The sequence below is a fragment of the Triturus cristatus genome, chromosome 8 (assembly GCF_964204655.1).
Source record: "Triturus cristatus chromosome 8, aTriCri1.1, whole genome shotgun sequence".
In the NCBI taxonomy this organism is placed as follows: Eukaryota; Metazoa; Chordata; class Amphibia; order Caudata; family Salamandridae; genus Triturus; species Triturus cristatus.
The window spans coordinates 1,334,077,949-1,334,096,895 of record NC_140591.1 but is presented as its reverse complement, the minus strand read 5'-3'; the positions used below and the strand labels follow the sequence as shown (position 1 = coordinate 1,334,096,895).

Sequence of the window (18,947 nt, the reverse complement as noted above, 5' to 3'; positions counted from 1 at the left end):
ATCTTTCCCCACCTCCAAAGTCATTTTGTTCCCTGGCAGGAAGGAATACACATCACACAACAGGAGATCCATTATAGTCAGGTGACCCTGGACACTGGTAGAAAGGCACATTTGGTTTAGGTGGGAAAATGCCAACTTTCTAAAAGTTCCAACCAAAGGAGGTTTGGGTCCTTACGCTATATGGAATTGACCACTTCAAATTTATATACACACATTGTATCCAGATAGCATAATTTGCACAAATTACTACACAAAATGAGCCTTTGTCCCTAATTCAGAAGCCTGTGTGATTTATTTCACTTTTCTTTTTTACTTTACGAGATTGTTACATTTTAGTCATGTCATCTAATCAGGCCAATCGTACTCAAATTAGATGGCCCACCGTGTATTCAGTACCTTTTATATGCGTAATGTAAGCGTTGATTAAAAAGTCAGAAATCTGTGATCTTGAGCCACAAACACCGGCAGGGTTATAAAAGACATTTGTCGTTGAATGATATTTGCCTGAAGAGTGTTTTCTACTGTAGTAATGGACTGGTCTTACATGTCTCATTATGTCTTTATATGTTAAACCTTATTATTGTTTTTTTGATTGATTTGTCTATAATGTATTTTCTCATTGTGTTTGTTATATATGTTACAAAAAGATGTGTTGCCCGATTAGATGACATGACTAAAAAGTAACAATCTCGTTCTTCTTAAAGTAAAAAAGAAAAGTGAAATAAATCTCACGGGCTTCTGAATTAGGGACAAAGGTTCATTCTGTGTAGCAATTTGTGTAAATTATGCTATCTGGATACAATGGGCCTCAGGTAGGAAGCTAAATACCGGTCGGTAACGGCCGAAATTCGGTAAATATCCCGTTACTGACCGGTATTTAGGCATTTGCGATGTAGGGGGCTGATTTTCTGGATTCGGTATTTACCGAATCGGAAATTAATAAATCGGTAAAATACCGATTGGGTAAATACCGAATCCAGAAATGTTATGTAGGGGGCACTCAAGTGAGTGCATCATTGGTGTCTGGATTCGTTATTTACCACCAACTACAAGTTGATGGTAAATGACGAATACCTTTCCAAAAGCATTTTTGTGCTATTTGAAAAGTGCAATGTGGCAGACATACATGCCCATAGGGCATGCATGTGCGCCACATGTGCACACATGCACGAATCAGGGGTGCAACAGGGTGTCAATGTGACACCCTGCCACCCATGATAATGCCTCCCCTATTACCGATTCGGTATTTACCGAATCGGTAATGGTAACTGGCTTCCTATTCATTCCTATGGGCCTCCAGGCCCATAGGAATGAATGGGAAGGGATGCATTATTACTGATTCTGTAAATACCGATTCATAAATAGCGAATCAGTAAAATTCGGTATTTGAGAATCGGTAAATATAATTTACCTACATATGGCCCAATGTGTGTATATAAACTTTCTAAAAGTGACATTTTCGGGATAGCAACTTGAAATCTCCAAAACTGATGTCATCATGTATTAAGTGTAATTAAGGTAACCCAGTGTTACTCTATGGAATAGATAACCTTGCTACAGTGAAAGCTGATTTAGGAGTTTTCACTGCCAGAACATGTAAAACTTCAATACACATGTCCTACTTTTTAAATATATGCTCACTGCCCTATGAGCCTTTAAGACCTACCTTAGGGGTGACTTATAATTATTGAAAAGGAAGGTTTGAGCCTGGCAAAGTTTTATTTTGCCAGGTCGAAATGGCAGTTTAAAACAGTACTACAGGCTCCATTGGCAGGCGTGAGTCATGTTACAGTGCTACTTTAGTAGGTGGCATAATGAGTGCCGCAGCCCACTTTTAACATTTTGCAGGCCCTGGGTACATGCAGCACCACTTAATAGGGACCTATAAGTAAATTAAATGTACCAATCAGGTGTGGGCCAATTTTACCATATTTAAGGAAGAGCATGGGTAAAGTGCACAGAGTCCTAATGCCAACAAAAAAGGCTTCCGCATAAACAGGGTAGTGAAGGCAAAAAGTCTGGGGAAATACCGCACCAAAGATGTCAGGTCTAACAGTTGCTAACAATCATGATGGGAAGATAGTGAATCAGAGGATGAGAAAACTGAGAGTTCAGTTTCTGAAATGCCTTCTGCTCAGGTGATGCATGTTTGTTCCAATTTAAAGGATTAGGTGCCAGGTGTACTAAGTCAGTTAGTGATCTCAAATTCTGTGATTCTTTAAATCACAATATTTTTTAAATATATATGAAACCTATTAGTCATGAAATACAATTAGGGTGTACCTTCTAAATTGTGATTCTTATTGCAATGTATCAATGGTTTGCAACTGCAACATCAAAGGAGGTAGTAACACATTCTCTTCCTATTTGTGAAGGTAAAAAAAAGTTAGTTGAAGAAAAGGCAGTAGTCCAATGGACCACTGCCAACTCTTACACATACCTAAATAAACCTTTATATTAAATGCATCCCCTTTCAGGAAAACTGGCTGCATTAACAAACATTACATAATTGTCAGTCAATCACAGGTCTCCTGCTGATCTTTTCCAGGCACCAACCCTGTGATTGTGCCCAATCAGATTGAGACGTCATTTACAACCTATCTAATAAATAGGTAGGTCACATTGCGACTCAAGCCGAATATGTGTTTTTTACGAACCAACCTAATGGTAGTTAGGTAAGTTTGATAAAATATTTACAGATCGCAAAAATACTGGCTCCAAATCATGACTAGTGTTTTGCAATCAGTAAGTAGTATATATGGCCTTATGTGCTGTGTGTCAAGCAGTATTCTTCCATAAATGGTTGTGTTTTGTGTTCATTTAATGTAGGACGCATTTGTTTACTGTGAGATGGCACTGTGCTGCTGCTTGAATCCATGCTAACCTGGAACGTTGGTGTTCAAACTGTGGTAGCTAATTTCCTATGTATTACAGTATAGATCCCCATTGTGTAGCTGAGATTACATTTCTTCAGTTCAACTCTTTTACATGCTATACATCATTTCACCAGCTTTATATTAAAAGAACACCATAAACTATATTATGTATTGATTTCTCTAATTTAGTATTTAAAGAACAACTCTCAAAATAAATATCACAGCCTTATTCTGCTTCTAATATGATATATTTTGAATCATAGTATTTTTCATAAAGATAGCAACACTTCTCCTGTAGACCTTAAGGTCTTTCTAGACACCTCCGCACAGACTGAAAAGGACGTTTGAACCTGACTACCTCATTCATCAGCATTTGCCCCTCACAGTGCTTACATCTCTAGACTGTAATTGGTCATAAAAGTCAGGCCTGCTGTTGGTTTTTAACAGACATTATCCTCCTATAGCATCCAGTATTTGTTCAAAACCCTGCCCAAAGTACTTCCTCCTAATTCAGCGGCCTGTTCTTGCTCTGAAAGGTTCAGTTCTGGATGTGTTTTACTCTATTTGTCTGTTTTATTACTAAAGAGAATAGCAAGTACTCATTTGTCATTGTCACGGTCTTGTCTGTTATTCACCATCCATGCTTAAGCTCCACTGGTCTCCTCCAACAGCAGGAGTGATAGTCCAATTTTTTCTACTTCATTGCAACCTATTTTTTCCTATATTGATATTATAGCTTGTTTTTGATTTTGTTCTCTGTACAGGAGTTTTTCCATGAAATGTAGAATATATTGCATTGCATGTCGTATCTGTCTGCATTTCGTTAGTTATCGAGTTATGGTTTTGGGAGTGTTCACATCGTCATTCAGGGAATGGAGTTAGGATAGTCGATGTTAAGGCTTAGCTTTCTCATGGCCTCCCGCTGTTCCACTCAAGGTTGGCTAGGGATATGCGGATCCTCCACATTTCGGGTGAGGGTGGTGAGTGGGTTAGTGTTTGGGGTTTTATTTGGTTCACTTTCACTTTTCTTCTTTCTATCCCACTCTTTTCCTTTTTCTCACTTACCTCTATACCTTCTTGTAGTGTAGTTCCTATTTCCCTAATAGGCTCTGCGCATTGGAATAATATACCCTATAGATTTGGCATAAGACTGAGGTCAGTATGCCCCTATCGAGTATATTAAACTGCATTACTTTGTGCCAGCTAACTCAGAGGCCACTAGAAACTCCATGTAAACAAGAAGGGAGAAGTTTCTGGCAACCGCATAAACATGAAAACGTTGTTTCCCTTTAGAATCGGAACACTCTCAGAATCATGGAAACAACAGATAACAGTTTCACTCAGCTAATCGTGCATTCTTAGTTTCTTCAGAGTTACACAGAAAGAATAGGCGGGCGTTTCAATAAAAGGATTTATTGAACAGTCTTGTTTCTCGTGTAAGAGATATGAGCTGTTACAATCGTAAGACAGTATGCGAGATATATTATGTACAGCGTAAGCAGTAGAAAGAAATAATACTGCGCTAGCATTATCTTTTAGCTATGACACATATATTCATATACATAAATAACATAAGTTAAAAATGCGAGAACTCATAAGATGCTTCTCTAACTAGCTCTACCCCAGTGTACCTAACCTAAGTGTAGTACAAGGTAAGAAGTAGGTGATGTATTCTATAGTATGGTAGGCTATAGTATGGTATGCTATAGTCTGTTATGCCAAGTCTAGTATGCCAAGAGTCCCTCTATGTTCTAGTCAGCTCCATACCTTGAGAATGAGAAAGGTGGGAATCTCTTTCTGGGTCTCGAACTCTAACACCCCGTGAAGGGGGTCAGAAAACTGGAAGCTGGATTCTCTGCAAGCAGGAATGACAGTGTCTCTTGTCAGTGCATCAGGCCGGGACACAGGTTCCTTTAAAGTCAAGGTCTCCTCCTACCTGCTTGGGCAAGGGAAGGTATATTTATACCTGGTAGGTGCCTTGGAATGTTAGCATTGACGTAAAGTCGGGCAGAGGAAGACGTCAGGAATGAACCCCTAAGGAATAGTGGTTCATGCATAAAAAATGAGTTCCTGGAGAAATCAATAATCCTGTGCTAGGGGAACTCCCAAGAGATTAAGGGTCTGGTTTCCAAGAACTCGTTGTGACGTTGGGGTGGACAGATGTAGGTGACCATGCCTGTATTTGGATAGCATGGCTAATGCCTAAATAAGGACTGGGATCTTATGCCTATATAAGGGCAATGGAAATTGTGCCTATATAAGGATGTTTCAGGAAAACCTATATACGGACACCTAAAGCGGAACAGAACATTCTACCCTTCTATCTGTTACCATATACCTAAATGTTGATAGCAGGTCTTCTATTCTACCATTTTTCTCTGTTACTTCATATAGTGGTGGGAATAAATTGGTAAACAATGGGGCATATCACTTTTGGCATTCTCACTAGTTCACCGCTTATTTAATTTTCTCATCTATAGGTGTTATATCATATATCTCACGCATGTGGCCTATTCCCCTACATTACCCATGCACTGGATACCACAATGGCATTACACACTCTCTTTCTATATTCTATGGCCCTATGCATTTAAGCTGTGTACTCTTATATGTCATTATACAACATGCACCCTGGCTCACCACAGTACCCTGGGTATATTGTCTACATCGCCCAGTATCCAGTTCTGTATCCCGATGTCTACTCTACATTTACTAAATCTCTTCCCTACTACTAGATGGCTGGTCTTAGAATTGTTTCCCTAAATTCTAAGGGACTTTCAAACCCCGTAAAACTTAAAAGATAGATGGTTACTACAATAGATTAAAGGGGATGTAATACTAAGCCTGGGTGGAGTTCATGGAGTTCTGCTACGGGGAACTCCACGAAGTGGCCCAAAACTGCGCTATGTGGTGTTCCACAAGCGACGGAGTGCATTTAGTCACTTCGTTCGTGCAGATTTTTAGCACCTGTGTTTGTCCCGTGCACCAAGGGGGCACTGCTTCTTTCTGCCGCTTGAATAGATGTTGTACTTGAGAGGCAGCTTCCTCAATGCGGACGGAAGGTTTCTCAGCACGAGTGATAGTGACCCTTTCGACCTGTTGCATTAAGAAATCTTGCCAGGAGGTGGTCTGGAGAAAGAATTTCCTTGTTTGCGCTCGCCAACTTGACATTGGCCAGCAAGAGCTAGGAAAAAACTCTGCTCTGTGGAGTTATTCGGTACTCCAAGTGCTACACGGAGTGGGAAACACTCCACAAACTCTGTGAGCGGAGCGGAATTTCACACCCCGCCCTATGTAAAAATACTACAAGAGACTCATATTGAGTTCTCCAAAGGAGTCAGATTCTATTGTCCTTGGGTTGCTGAAACTCTCAATTCCCCAGCCACAAATAAAAAGAATGGGGTTATCACCCTGTTTTCCAAAAAGTCAGAAATCAATGTTTTATCAATATACATGACCACCAGGGTCGTTGGTTGATTACTAGGATTCAAGGAAAAATAGAGAATTTGCCATCGTAAATACTTATGCTCCCAATGACAATTCTGTTGAGTTTTGGAGGGTCTTGGATAAACGCCTCTCCGAGATCTCAGATACAATAAGCATTATAATGGGGGAGGGGGACTTTAACCGGCCAATTAATGGTGTATGATATAGACTTTCCTCACATAAATTCCTAGGCAGTAGATCACATAAACAAATGACTCTATGTTGTCTGGCGGATATTCAAACCATCTGGCATTGAGTGTACGTTCTACTTCTCTCCTCATCACACTTTCACTAGTATCAATTACATCCTAGCAGACAAATCCCTGGTCCCCTTATCACAGAATCTCAAGTTTGAAACCTATATTAATCTCTGACCACACATGTATATCATTAGACATCAACATCACTGATACTTCCTTCCTCTATATCTCTGACGTCTTAATAATGCTCTTCTGGAGGACAAGTCTTCGAAAGCCAAGATCAGTAAAGCAATTACTGAAAGGAAACAAGCAAGGTAACACCTCTGATTTGATCAGGTGGAATGCCTTGGAATCTTGCCTGACCTTGTTGAACTTATCTGTTGCCAGGAACAAATCCATGAATAAATGTCTTTTTGTAATCGAAGCTGAGATTAAAAATTTGAGTGAGTCCATTAGGCACTTAATTGGCTCGCATGATAGCCCTAAGTTATGTAACTTGCAATACGAGTATAACTAAATACTAAGTATTGGCGCGCAGAAATGGGTGGATGTCACCAAAGCAGAGAAGTACGCCATTAGAAAAAGAGCCCAGAAGGTATTAGTAAACCACCAGAAATGTTCCAAAAATAGGACTATTACTTCAGCAATCAGAAACAAGTCTGATGAGACACACTCCTCTCCTCAGGAGGTCCTGGATGTCTTTCATGAATTATATGCTGACTTATGTACTTCAAACAAAGATATTAGATCGGAAGAGTGCTCATCATACCTGAACTCATGTATGCTCCTGATAGCCTCCCTAGAGCACAGATCCCTTCTTATGCTCCAAATACATCCGAGGGGGTTCTCTTCACCACTAAATCCCTCGTATTGGGGAAAGCGCCTGTCCCTGATGGGTATTCAGTGAAATTCTACAAAAGTTTCCTTGATCTACTAGCTAACCCTCTGCAAGCCCTTTTTCATGCATATGCTTCTACAGGTCGTGTCATCCGCTCAGCCTCTAAAGCTGCAGTAGTGGTTATACCCAAAGAGGGCAAACACCTTCTGGGCGTTAGGAACTTTCATCCGATATCATCGATTGCAAGTTATACACTAAGGTCCATGCACGTAGAATGGAACAGGCAATTTTACGCCTCATCGCCCCTTCTCAAACAGGATTTCTGAAAGGAAGACTAGCTGCCTATAATGTCCGGGTCTTTTGTCATGCACTAGAAAAAGCTCAATCTTCTTCCTCGCCAACAGCTGCATTTGCTCTCGACATGGAAAAAGCATTTGATAATGTTTCATGGGTCTTTCTGCATAAGGCGTTACACAGGTTCTAGCTTGGAGAGGATTTCATCCGTATTATTATTGCCTGTTACACTGAACCAGTGGCAAGATTTAGAATCAATAGTCCCCTGTCTAATTCCTTTAAAGTAGCTAAGGGCACTAGATAGGGTTGCCCACTCTCCCCTCTCTTATTACTACTAGTCATTGAGCACCTATTTCCCTCATTGAAATGCAATGTCAACATCAAAGGTGTACAGATTCAACCAGCAGACAATTGGTTGCGGCTTATGCCAATGATGTCCTTATTTTCACAGGGGACGCCAACAAGGCGATTCCCCACATTATGTCAGAAATTGAGAAATACTCACGAGTCTAAGGCCATTCCGAAACAGTAATCTTCCCATGAATATCCAGTGTACTCCCTCGATTCTGGGCAATTCTGGATTGAAATGCAATCTAATGCTCTCAAGTACCTTGGGATCTGGTTTGGCAAACATGTAAGCTTCTCCCTGATGATTAACAAAAACAAAACACTTTCCAAGATCAACGACATTCTCAGCTTTTGGTCTCCCAAGCAGTTGACATGGTGGTATAGAGTAGATGCATGTAAAATGATGATTGTTCCTCTAGTCAACTTTCTCGCGAGCATGCTTCCCATTAGCCTCCCCACTGCCTTCTTTAAAGCTCTGGGAAAGCACATTTCTGATTTCCTATGGAAAGGGAAGAGGGCTGGAATTTCAGGGCCCAGCCAAAAACAGGGGTGGCCTTAACATGCCTGACTTCCTCATGTATCAACAGGCATTTTTGGCAGCTCAGGACCACTGGTGGTTCAGAGAGGCAGCCAACCAATCCCCTCCAGGGCTCCACATTGAATCCCATTGAATCCCATCGAATATCCATTCTTCCCTTGAGCTCCATCCTCACTAGTAGTGTCCTCCAGAAACTGCCTTTGGCTCATTCGTACCCCATACTCTCCAACATGACATCTGCTCTACTTCAAGTTGATAAAACTCGGTGTAACCATCTCGCTGATTCCACTTTAGCCTCCTTATTGCACAACCAAAGAATTAAGTCAAAGGGGGTAACTGTGTTCTGGAAGCAATGGGCTCAAAGGGGCATTAATTCTGTTGGAGACATAGGTGCATTCTTGTAACCTATCTCCTTTGCACGTTACGGTCGTCCTCCAATCAAATTTTATAATTTCCGAAAACTTAAAAGTATTATTAGGACACTACTGAAACCACACACCCCGGACTGTCTGGATGTTTTAGGCAAGCTCAAAAGGGCGGGCTACTTGGCGTAGCATATCTATAAATTACTCAATCCTACAAGGCTACAAATTCTTAAAAGCCTGAATATTAAATGGTCCTCGTATATATCAGGGGAACTGACAGAACATTTCATGGATGCTACCTGGAATAGAATCTGGCATTCCCTCTTCCTTGCTAAAGTCACACCTGCAATCATGGAGTCAAGATTCTGGGCAATACGCAAATCATACAGGACCCCGCCCAGAATACACAAACTAGGTATCCTGCAATCAGACTATTGCTGGTGGTGTGGGGAATCTGTTGGCTCACTTGTGCACATGTTTTTCACATGTAAATTGGTTCAGCCTCTTTGGAACAAAATACATCAGACGATTCACAATGTTTTTAAGGGCTCGTTCATGCCATCCTTTCTAACCATGACTTTAGGACTTGAGGCCCATCCTCAGAAACATGATCTCCCTACACATGAGTTACTCCTCATATATTTAATGCTAGCCATGTTCTGTGAAAGGCACTTGACTTGCTCCTACTAAAAGTGGATCCTCCATACCTTCCTCGCTCCTCTTGCTTCTACAACCCTATTTACCTGTATACGGAGTACCTATGATCAACTTCATATCACATTAAGAATATTTGTACTCAATGTATTTGGGCAATTTACTGTACTGATATACTAACTGATATTACATTATCATTGTGACTCCTTTCTTTGTTACTTTGCTTGTGTTACAACGCACATGATATCTTTGATTCATATGATGCTCTAAAATGTACCCTGTAGTGTGTATTCACTGTTTAATCTTTAATTGCTTTCTTCTTCAATACATCTGGTTGAATATTTTTAAAAAGCTACACAGAAAAACTGATTTTTATATACATTTCATATATTGAAATGATCCTAAATAACCCAAAGAAGGACATCTTGTCAGGGAATAGCAAGATCTGTGTGTGTCCTTTTTCCTCTCTGAACTCCTGTAAGACAAATATATTTAGAAAGTAAATGCAGTTTTTTCCAATGTGAAGTGCCAACATTCAGTTAGAAGCACATTTATGGCAATCATTGGAATGATTGACAGCGCTAAGTACTTTAATTGAGCCTATTATAATAGCACGTGGAATGTACCCTCCTCTTCAAGCTCACATTACAGCGTATTATACTTCTTCAATCAGAGAATGATTTGTAAGAAATCATTTGTGGCATGAAGAATGTTCTCCTATTGTGGCAGAAAACCATTAGAGAGTTCATAATAAAATGTGCATATGCTCAAATAAGTATATGATTAAAAAAAATTGTCTAAATACATTTTCTGAAATATATAAATTCCAGCCATATACTCGAATGTATAGAATTAGAAAAAGGTGAAGAGGTTCTCATGTTCAATGTGTTTATCTTATTGATTTCTATATAGCACAAAGGACCTCAGCTGTCTTCTTGTGCTAAATACCCAGCTCAACGGGCCTCTTTGCACATAACATGTGTTGGAAATTGTGTTTCTGTTTGGGGAGGGTGAAACCCTACTCAAACGGCAACTATACAATTTCTGTCAGGGTGAAACACTAGCAAACCCATATTAACTTGCGCTTAGCCCTCTGGTAGCATAGTACAAAAGCAGTCAGGTTTAATTTAGAGGCAATGTGTAAAGTACTTATCCAGCACTTTTAAATAGTACCTCAATGAAAACAGAGCACGAGAAAACTTTCACACCAATTTAGAAAAATAGAGTGAAATGTAATACATATTTTGACACCAACAAAAATCCAATCGGTAGAACCAGAGGTATGCAATTTTAAAGATTTAAGGGAAAATTGTGCCAAAAAGCAGAAAGCGCCACTCGCTGTTCTCAGGTCATACTAAACTGGATGAAAGTCACAAGTTCCGTCTGTCCGTGATGGAGCGTGGGTTGGATACAGAGACCAGGTTGGTCCCACAGAAAGAATCACCTTCAAAGTCCAGCACAAAGAGTTGCGTTTGTGAGGAAAGAGGCCAGGAAGAGCAGTGAGAGCTGGTCATCAAAGTAGTGCAAAGAGCAGTCTGGGTATCACGGACATTCATTGCTGTGGCAGGAAGATTCTATCAGACAGTGCAGATGGTTATTGCATGGTTAGCTGTCGATGCTGTAGTGAGAAAAGCAGATCTTGTACTGCTGAGGGTAGGTGGTCACTGAGATGCGGAGAGTCAGATTAGCTGGAACTTTGCGTTGGCAGGCAGTGCAGGCAACAAGATCCTGGTGTACATGGACCCATTCATGAAGAGCCCAAAACCTCCGGAGATCTCTGAGGCGACTGCAAGGGTCCAAGACCTGAGGGGCACTATTTGGGGGTCAGCAACTCACACTAGCAGGGCTCAGGCAGGTCCAGTTATAGTTCCAGGCAGCAGGTCTGCTGGGCAGTTGCAGGGAGCCTCTGGAGCTTGTTATGGCCCTGTAGCTCAGGACAGGAGGTCAGCTGGCTGACCCTTGGAGTCAATTCAGCCTGGGATGAAGGGTGGAGCTCCATTCTTCCTTCTCAGCAAGCAGGGCAGCAGGCCACAGAGCAGCATTGAAGCAGCACAGCAGAGTGGCAGTTCTTCTGGCAGGAAAGCAGCACAGGAGTACTTCTTCTGTTTCATCCACAGGACTAGAAGTGTAATGAAGAGCTGGGGTTGAGGGTCCAATATTTATATTTAGTGACCACTTTAAAGAAGGAGACCTTTCTAGAGAATTCCCTTTGAAGTCCTTAAAGTTTCCTGCCTCCCCGCCTGAGCTCCAAGCTGGCTACATGAACAATGCAGTGATGACAAGTTATTTGTGTGAAGCCAAGGTGCAGCCTATTTAGTTTCAACTGGGGAGGTACTTAGCTTCTGCCTCTCACCCTTCCAGTTGATGGCCCAGTCATGTGACCCAGGTACAGGCTGTAGGCACCAAATAGTTAGGGCAGGAAAATGCCAAATTTCTAAAAGTATATAGAAACGTGTATGCCTTGGCTGGAATTACTCACCCCAACTTTGGTCTTTGAGATTCAGGGTTTTAATTACCTGGGACCTTCATTTTTTATTTACCAATCTTTTGATTCTTTTGAACACATTGCTTATGTCAAACACATACGGTCAAATAAACCAATGATATCCTAGGCCCTTGATGAAATCATAGTCACATGTAAAACATTCAAAACAAATAACTCTGGCATTTAAGTGACTATAATATTGTTGTTACCTAAAACAATAACTATTTCCAAACATTCAATGTGACACAATATGAGATTAACCCAAAGAAAACCAGTCTTGTACTTTTCACAAGCAAAAGTCGATGCATTTCGACCCCATCATCATTGGTCGGTTTTTAACTGAAAAAATAAAGAAATGAAACAATTCATCAATTCATTCTACAAGTGGCAAAGCCGTGAAAAGGGGGCAGGGTAGAGAGTTCCTGACCCCCTAGCCTTTGTCAGGGGGTCCCTGAAGGACCCCGAAGGGTGAAAAAACCATTTTATTTTTCTTTCAAAAAATCGCGGGGTGCGCGCACGGTGCGCGCACCGTGAAAAAAACTTTTTCAAAAACCAAACATTTTAAACTGTTTATAAGTTTATAGAAGATATTAAATATGCTGTTCAACTTTATCCAAATTCAAAAAAAAAGAGCTGAGCCATTCCATATTACAGGATACAGTCAATCTATAACTATATACATAGGTAGTTTATTGTAAAATAAATATATAAAAAACATAATAATACATACATAAATTAGCATTTAAAAACCTTACAAATTCACTTAAAAAACCATAGGTTTCACACACGTTATAGTTAGGAATTAGCATTTAAAAAACCTTGCAAATTCACTTAAAAAACCATAGGTTTCACACATGTTATAGTTAGCTGGACATTTCACTCGTAAAAAACCATTGAAATTCCCCCGTTATAGTTAGTTCAGATAACTATAACTCGCGCGACCGCCACTCTATCACAAGGATGATGTCATCAGTGATGTCATGAGTGATGTCACTGACCATGTCATGAGTGATGTAATATGTGACGTCATCAGCAGTGGATTGCGGTCGCGCACGTTATAGTTATCTGAAGCAACTATAATGGGGGAATTTCAATGGTTTTTTACGAGTGAAATGTCAAGCTAACTATAACATGTTAGAAACCTATGGTTTTTTAAGTGAATATATATATATATATAGGGAGAGAAGAACTGGAGAGAAGAAATACGAGTATCTATTGAAGTTTTTTACGTAGCACTTTTGCTAAGCTTGCGGATTTGTGGCACTTTAAACAACAGACATTCTTTACCTGCCTTCATCAACAGTTCTTCCTGTGACCTTTGAAAATTGAAGGGCAAGTTAACAGGACTGTGGTCTGATCCGACTACGCAAGCTGCATGTAGTGCCTTAACCCACTGAGCTAATAAGGGCACAGAGTTTCGACTGAAGGCGATAGTGAAGGAGAGACCGGAAAGAGCAAGCAGCAGAGTAACTGGAACAGACTGCGGCTCCTGCAATCGATATCTAGTATCGGAGAGAGGACTTCTTGTCGGGCACTCCGACTCCACTTTTACCCATTCCCTCTGCCCACACCCCACTGCCTGTGTAATTCGTTATTTCTAAGTCTTCAAGGCAGTTCTACAGCTGCTTCTCTGTTCCCAGTGGTAATTCATCATTCTCAGTCCTCTAGACAGTGCTGCAGCTGCAGCTGCTTCTCTTGTCCCGCCGGTAAATCCTCATTCATATTCTTCTAGACAGTGCTGCTAGACGCGTCTTTGGTCCAGTTGGTAATGAATCATTCTAAGTCCTCTACAAGCTGATACCTGCTTCTTAAGTCTCAGTGGTAAATTCTCATTCTTAGCCGTTTGGGCCATGCTGCAGCTGTGTGACTGTTTCCACTGGTAATTTCTCATTTGAAGTCCTCCAGACAGTACTGCTTGTTGCGTCTCTAGTCTCAGTGGTAATTCCCCCATTCTATGTCTTCCAGACAGTGCTGCTAGCTGCTTCTCTGGTCCCATCGACAACTCTTTCATTCTGAGTCCTCTGGGCAGTGCTGTAGCTGTGTCTCTATTCCCAATGGTAATTCCCCATTTTTAGCCCTCTAGGCAGTGCTGCAACTGCGTCTCTGTCCCGAGTGGTAATTCCCCATCCTTAGACCTCTAGACAGTGATGCAGCAGCTTCTTTGGTCCCATTGGTAATTCCTCATTCTGAGTCCTCTAGGCAGTGCTGCAGCTATGTTCATACATCCACTACAATTCAAATCAAAACACATAGATAAAAGACATTGCAAGTTACAACGCCAATAGCTCTAACTCTGTGAGAAATGCGAGACCTATTGCATTGCCAATGCTTGTTTACCTAGACGGTAATCTTGTTTGCTCTAGACGGTGTAATGGTGTCATCTCAGCTCTTACGTGCTATTTTTGCAACACAAAAATCCCAAGATAATGCCAAATTATCAAATATCTTTTGGTTCTGTATTTTTTCATTATATATGCATATTTTGGTGTTTATATAGCGTGAATCAATGGAGGACTGTACATTAAGCGAGAGAATAGGAGACGAGCTACAAGATCCTGGAGATCAAGTGGGGATAACACAAACACATTTTACACACACATTGAGGCATAGGGAGATGAAGTGATTTACACAGATTCACACTATGTTGAATGTATGTTGAAACTATGTAGCGTTGAGGCCAGGAATCGAAACCAGAATCCAAAGGTGGCATCTCAAGCTGCTAGGACACATCTCCTCCTAGTATATGTAAATATTTTCTCCTTAAAAAGGCTTCCTTCCACTGCTTGTGTTTAACAAATGGATTTATCCTTAAAATAGTCTCAATCTTACTGCACCATATATTCCTGGTTTGTTTACGGGTATGCTTAGAAGCTCAGATGAGTATGCCAAAAAAGTGCATCTGGCTAAACTGACAGCCCTCATTATGAGTTAGGTTGAATTTCCTTTTCGAGACGCCTACAGGCCCGCATTACTATACCAACTGGTATTTCTGCATGGAATTCCACCAACTAGGAGTTCCGACCCTTGAAATAGGGATCAACTGTGCGGACATGGAATTACCATGCAGAATTCTTCAACGTACTTCAGCGGGGGCTGAAGACTTTCATAAGTGGTAGGGCACGTGAAGCACATAAAAGGTTAAAACTTTTTTTTCTTAATTACAGACATGCTTAAATTTGCATTTTAGAGCTAATCTGGGCACATTCTATGTATAGGTATGTATAGGTATGTTTTATTGTGTAGGGCAGAGGGAGGAGGGTCTGGGAGGATGGCGGAAGGAAAAAGTAGAAGAGTTTTTCAGCTTGTTTCAGACAGTAGAACAAGGCTTCTCTGTCATTGCAGCCAAAGGCTTGTGCGATTTTACCAGCTGGAGTTTCCAGCAGGTAAACTTGGGTTCGCTTTTCCACCCATTGGAAACCAGATGCAGGAACATTGGGCCATCCTGATTAGAAAGAGCGACATCTCACCCAGGGATACTGCCCCACCTGACTGGTAAAAAGGCCCACGGAGGAGTTGAAGTTTTTCAACTCATCTGGGACCACGCAAATGTATTCTAATCAGGGCACGAGTCGGGGGTACACGCAGGTACATGGTGTCCACCCACTATTTTCACAGGGTGGACGCTGTCCCCCCCGCCAGGAAGTTTGGCCCCACAGAAATATGTTGAACTTGTCCCAGTGTAAAACACCAGGACAGGTTCAGCAGTGCCTGCACGCTGTCTGCTTCCCATTTCCAGCAGCTTTTTATTCACCTCCAGCCAGGCCGAGGCTAAGGGACCATCAGGCCTCCTTTTATTTGAATATCCTGACTGGAGGTGTTCTGGAACCTCAGACTTAAATGTAAATGCACCGAAGGGGGAAACAAAGGCACACAGCTTGCTATCTCTTCACAGGTATTTAAGGGAGGCATGCTTTCACCTTTGTTCTGTCCCTCTATATAAGTGCAGACACTGTAGGACTGTCAGATGGGGTGGACTGTCCCAGTATTTACCAAAATATTTCAATAGCATTATTTTATTTCTTTTATAGCACTACGTCGTGATGTCATGGCACGCGTCATGATGTCACTTGCATAGTGTCTGATTGGTCAGTCTTCCCACATCTCTTTATTGGACTTGTGCCATGATTCTAATCATGTCCGTATGGATTGAAATATCATTTATTGCAAAGAGGAGTTAACCTTTCACATGGATGCGTCTGATTTATGAATTGTGTGAATCATGCCTTCACAGTAAAGGATGGTGCCTTTTATGTGTATTGTTATCACATCTGGATGCAGTATCATTCACAGTGAACCCATGCATTTGAACCGCTTCTGGTAGGAGTGGCTTCCATGAGTGACATATCTTTTAGTTAAGATCAAAACTATGTTTTAAATATTTGATTGATGATCATAGATCTCTGGAACTTAAGGTAAAATCACTGGTTCTTTATTTGTATTCTTCAACAAATTAAAAAAAATAGAAAAATTAAGTTTCCATACCTTAACATTTTATCTTCTTTGTTCTGTGAAAATGACCTGGACTAATAATTACAGTCATTCCTTGTAGCTGTCTGGAACAGATGCTAGGAAGGCAATTTTACAATAAATAGTCCATAATGCACTAATTATCTCTGTCAGGAGGTGATGAATAATAAGAGATTATTTTAATATAGCTGTTTAAAGAATCACAATGATTGAGATAATTGCTCCTTTATAATTGCATTTGTTGTCTTAGCCACTCTTCAATAAATCATGCTTTGCTGTATGGGTGCCAGACATCCACTGATTTTTCTGTTATGAGACTTCACTGCAAGCTCTTGATGAATTTATTAAAAATGTGCTTAAATTATCTCTGCATCAGACTTTTCTAACACTGAAAAAATATCTTTATGAGCAGTGGGCCAAAGATCAGTAAAAACAAGTACTGGATTCTTTAATTTCATCATAAATATTTTTGATGGGTCTTTGTATATTTTACAGACGAAATCTCATCCCATCCCAGTGGAAAGCGGTGCATGGGCTGCACACTACATTGAACCTGACCTATCCTCAAACAGTAACCAGGACGATTGATCAAATTGTCATTAACCCCCATTACAATAAACGAACGAAAGACAGTGATATAATAATGATGCATCTAGATATCAAAGTCAACTACACAGGTAAGCATAAACAACTGCTCAAGAACTCACAGTTGTATCTTGATGCAAAGGGCAAAGCAGGAGTTTGAACCAGGGACCGTGGAGTCTGTCCAAAATGCAGGTATTGTGTGATCTTGTGCGATTTGAAGAATATAATAAACAACGATGATTGGCATCTCATTAGCAATACCTGCTGAACGAAAGGTGTAAGTGAAGAAAGGTTCCTGCCTCAGTTACATTGTGTTTGCAATTTGTGTAAAAAAAAAAAAATCACCAAGTTGATGTGGTACAGAACTTTATTTTGTTCACCATCGGTTTTAGGGAAAATGTTGTGAGGGTTGGAAAATGTTTTCCTTTACTACATCTGAGGCAAAATCAACCATTCATGTTGCACCTATCCTAATAATTAATCCAAATACAACTCTACAAATGTGTACTGTCAGTCATAGGGTTGAAATCCAATGTAACATCAGGTAACATCAGTGATTTACAGGATTTGAAATGGTGTCAGAAAGTCAAGAAGGACGGTTCCAGTGTGTGGGATTGGGATTTCGCCAAGTTTCAGGGACCCTTTAACATCCCCAGACATTTTTGAAAACTAAAACCCAGGTTAATTCATGATGGTGTGGCTGTGAAGAACCCACCCCTCTTGCTTACCTAAAATATTCTGTCAAACTTTAAGGATAAAACACAATTTCATTATGTTTGGAAATTGTGAGAACTGGCAGGAGATCTACCACCCACGGTGCTCATAATTCCCTTCTAAAGTGTGTTGGTGTTCTTACGAAACCATACATGAAATGAGCCACAACCATGACTATGTTTCTGGGTGATTTTCAGGACTTTAAATAGTGTAAAAAAATTCATGTGAGTAAAATGCAGTGCTTGTTCCGGATCATGTGTCACACAGGGAACCTTGACAAATCCAACTATTTGTGAAAACTCAAATCCATATTTTCAAACAATTCCCATGAAGCATGGCTGCTAAATTTGGTCTCGCAATCAACTGGGAGCCAGTGGAATGCTGCCCACTCCAAAACATTTCTTAAAGCTAGTATTGCCAGTGAGCTTGGTCCCTAATGTGCACCATGCCAAAACTCTTTCTGTGAACACAAAAGGGAAAAATAACTTGCTGTCATCATGCACAGGAACAGAGAATAAAGCCTGACACAAGGCCACAGCAGTGCACAGAATTTGGAAAGGTATTGTCACTGGAATCTGTACCACGTAACGACATGGAACAACAATGCTGTTAATCTTTCGAAGGTCTTGCACAATCCAATATTTACCATTAGGTTTCTGTAAACCCATGATCGGTAAGTTGCAAGGGCTTCCAACAATTTCATTTAATTTCCCTTTGCTCAACATGTCTTCAATTACAGGTGTTAGTCCTGTTACTGTTTCCGGGGTAAAAGTATGTGGTGGTGTTCTCGGATACTCATCATTTGGTTTCCATGTAATTTGGACTGGTTCTACTCCTTTCATTAGTCCGATGTCTTTCCTTGTGAAATACAATACTCATGGGTTCAGAGTTTCTTTTAAATAAGAAGGTAAGTCAACTACTTTCCTCCTTGGATACAAACAAACAGCAATTTTTTTTGTCTTAACATTTTAAAGTCAACATCTTCATCACGAGTCTAAAATTTTACACAATCCGGTATACAATAAATTGTGCAATATAACTTGCACAATACATTTCTACGTAACATGTTTATAGGACAAGAATCACAAACAATGAAT

At 40.5% G+C, this 18,947-nt stretch overlaps 1 protein-coding gene across 2 annotated transcripts in view; it reads left to right on the top strand.

Annotated features, from left to right (window-relative positions):
• Positions 1-18,947, top strand: part of TMPRSS15 (transmembrane serine protease 15) — a 1,488,231-nt gene that overhangs the window by 1,395,014 nt on the left and 74,270 nt on the right. For both annotated transcript variants that reach the window (XM_085623059.1, XM_085623060.1), the window contains exon 23: positions 17,047-17,228. In XM_085623059.1, coding sequence (XP_085479185.1) covers positions 17,047-17,228 — 182 coding nt within the window. The remainder of the gene's footprint in view (positions 1-17,046; positions 17,229-18,947) is intronic.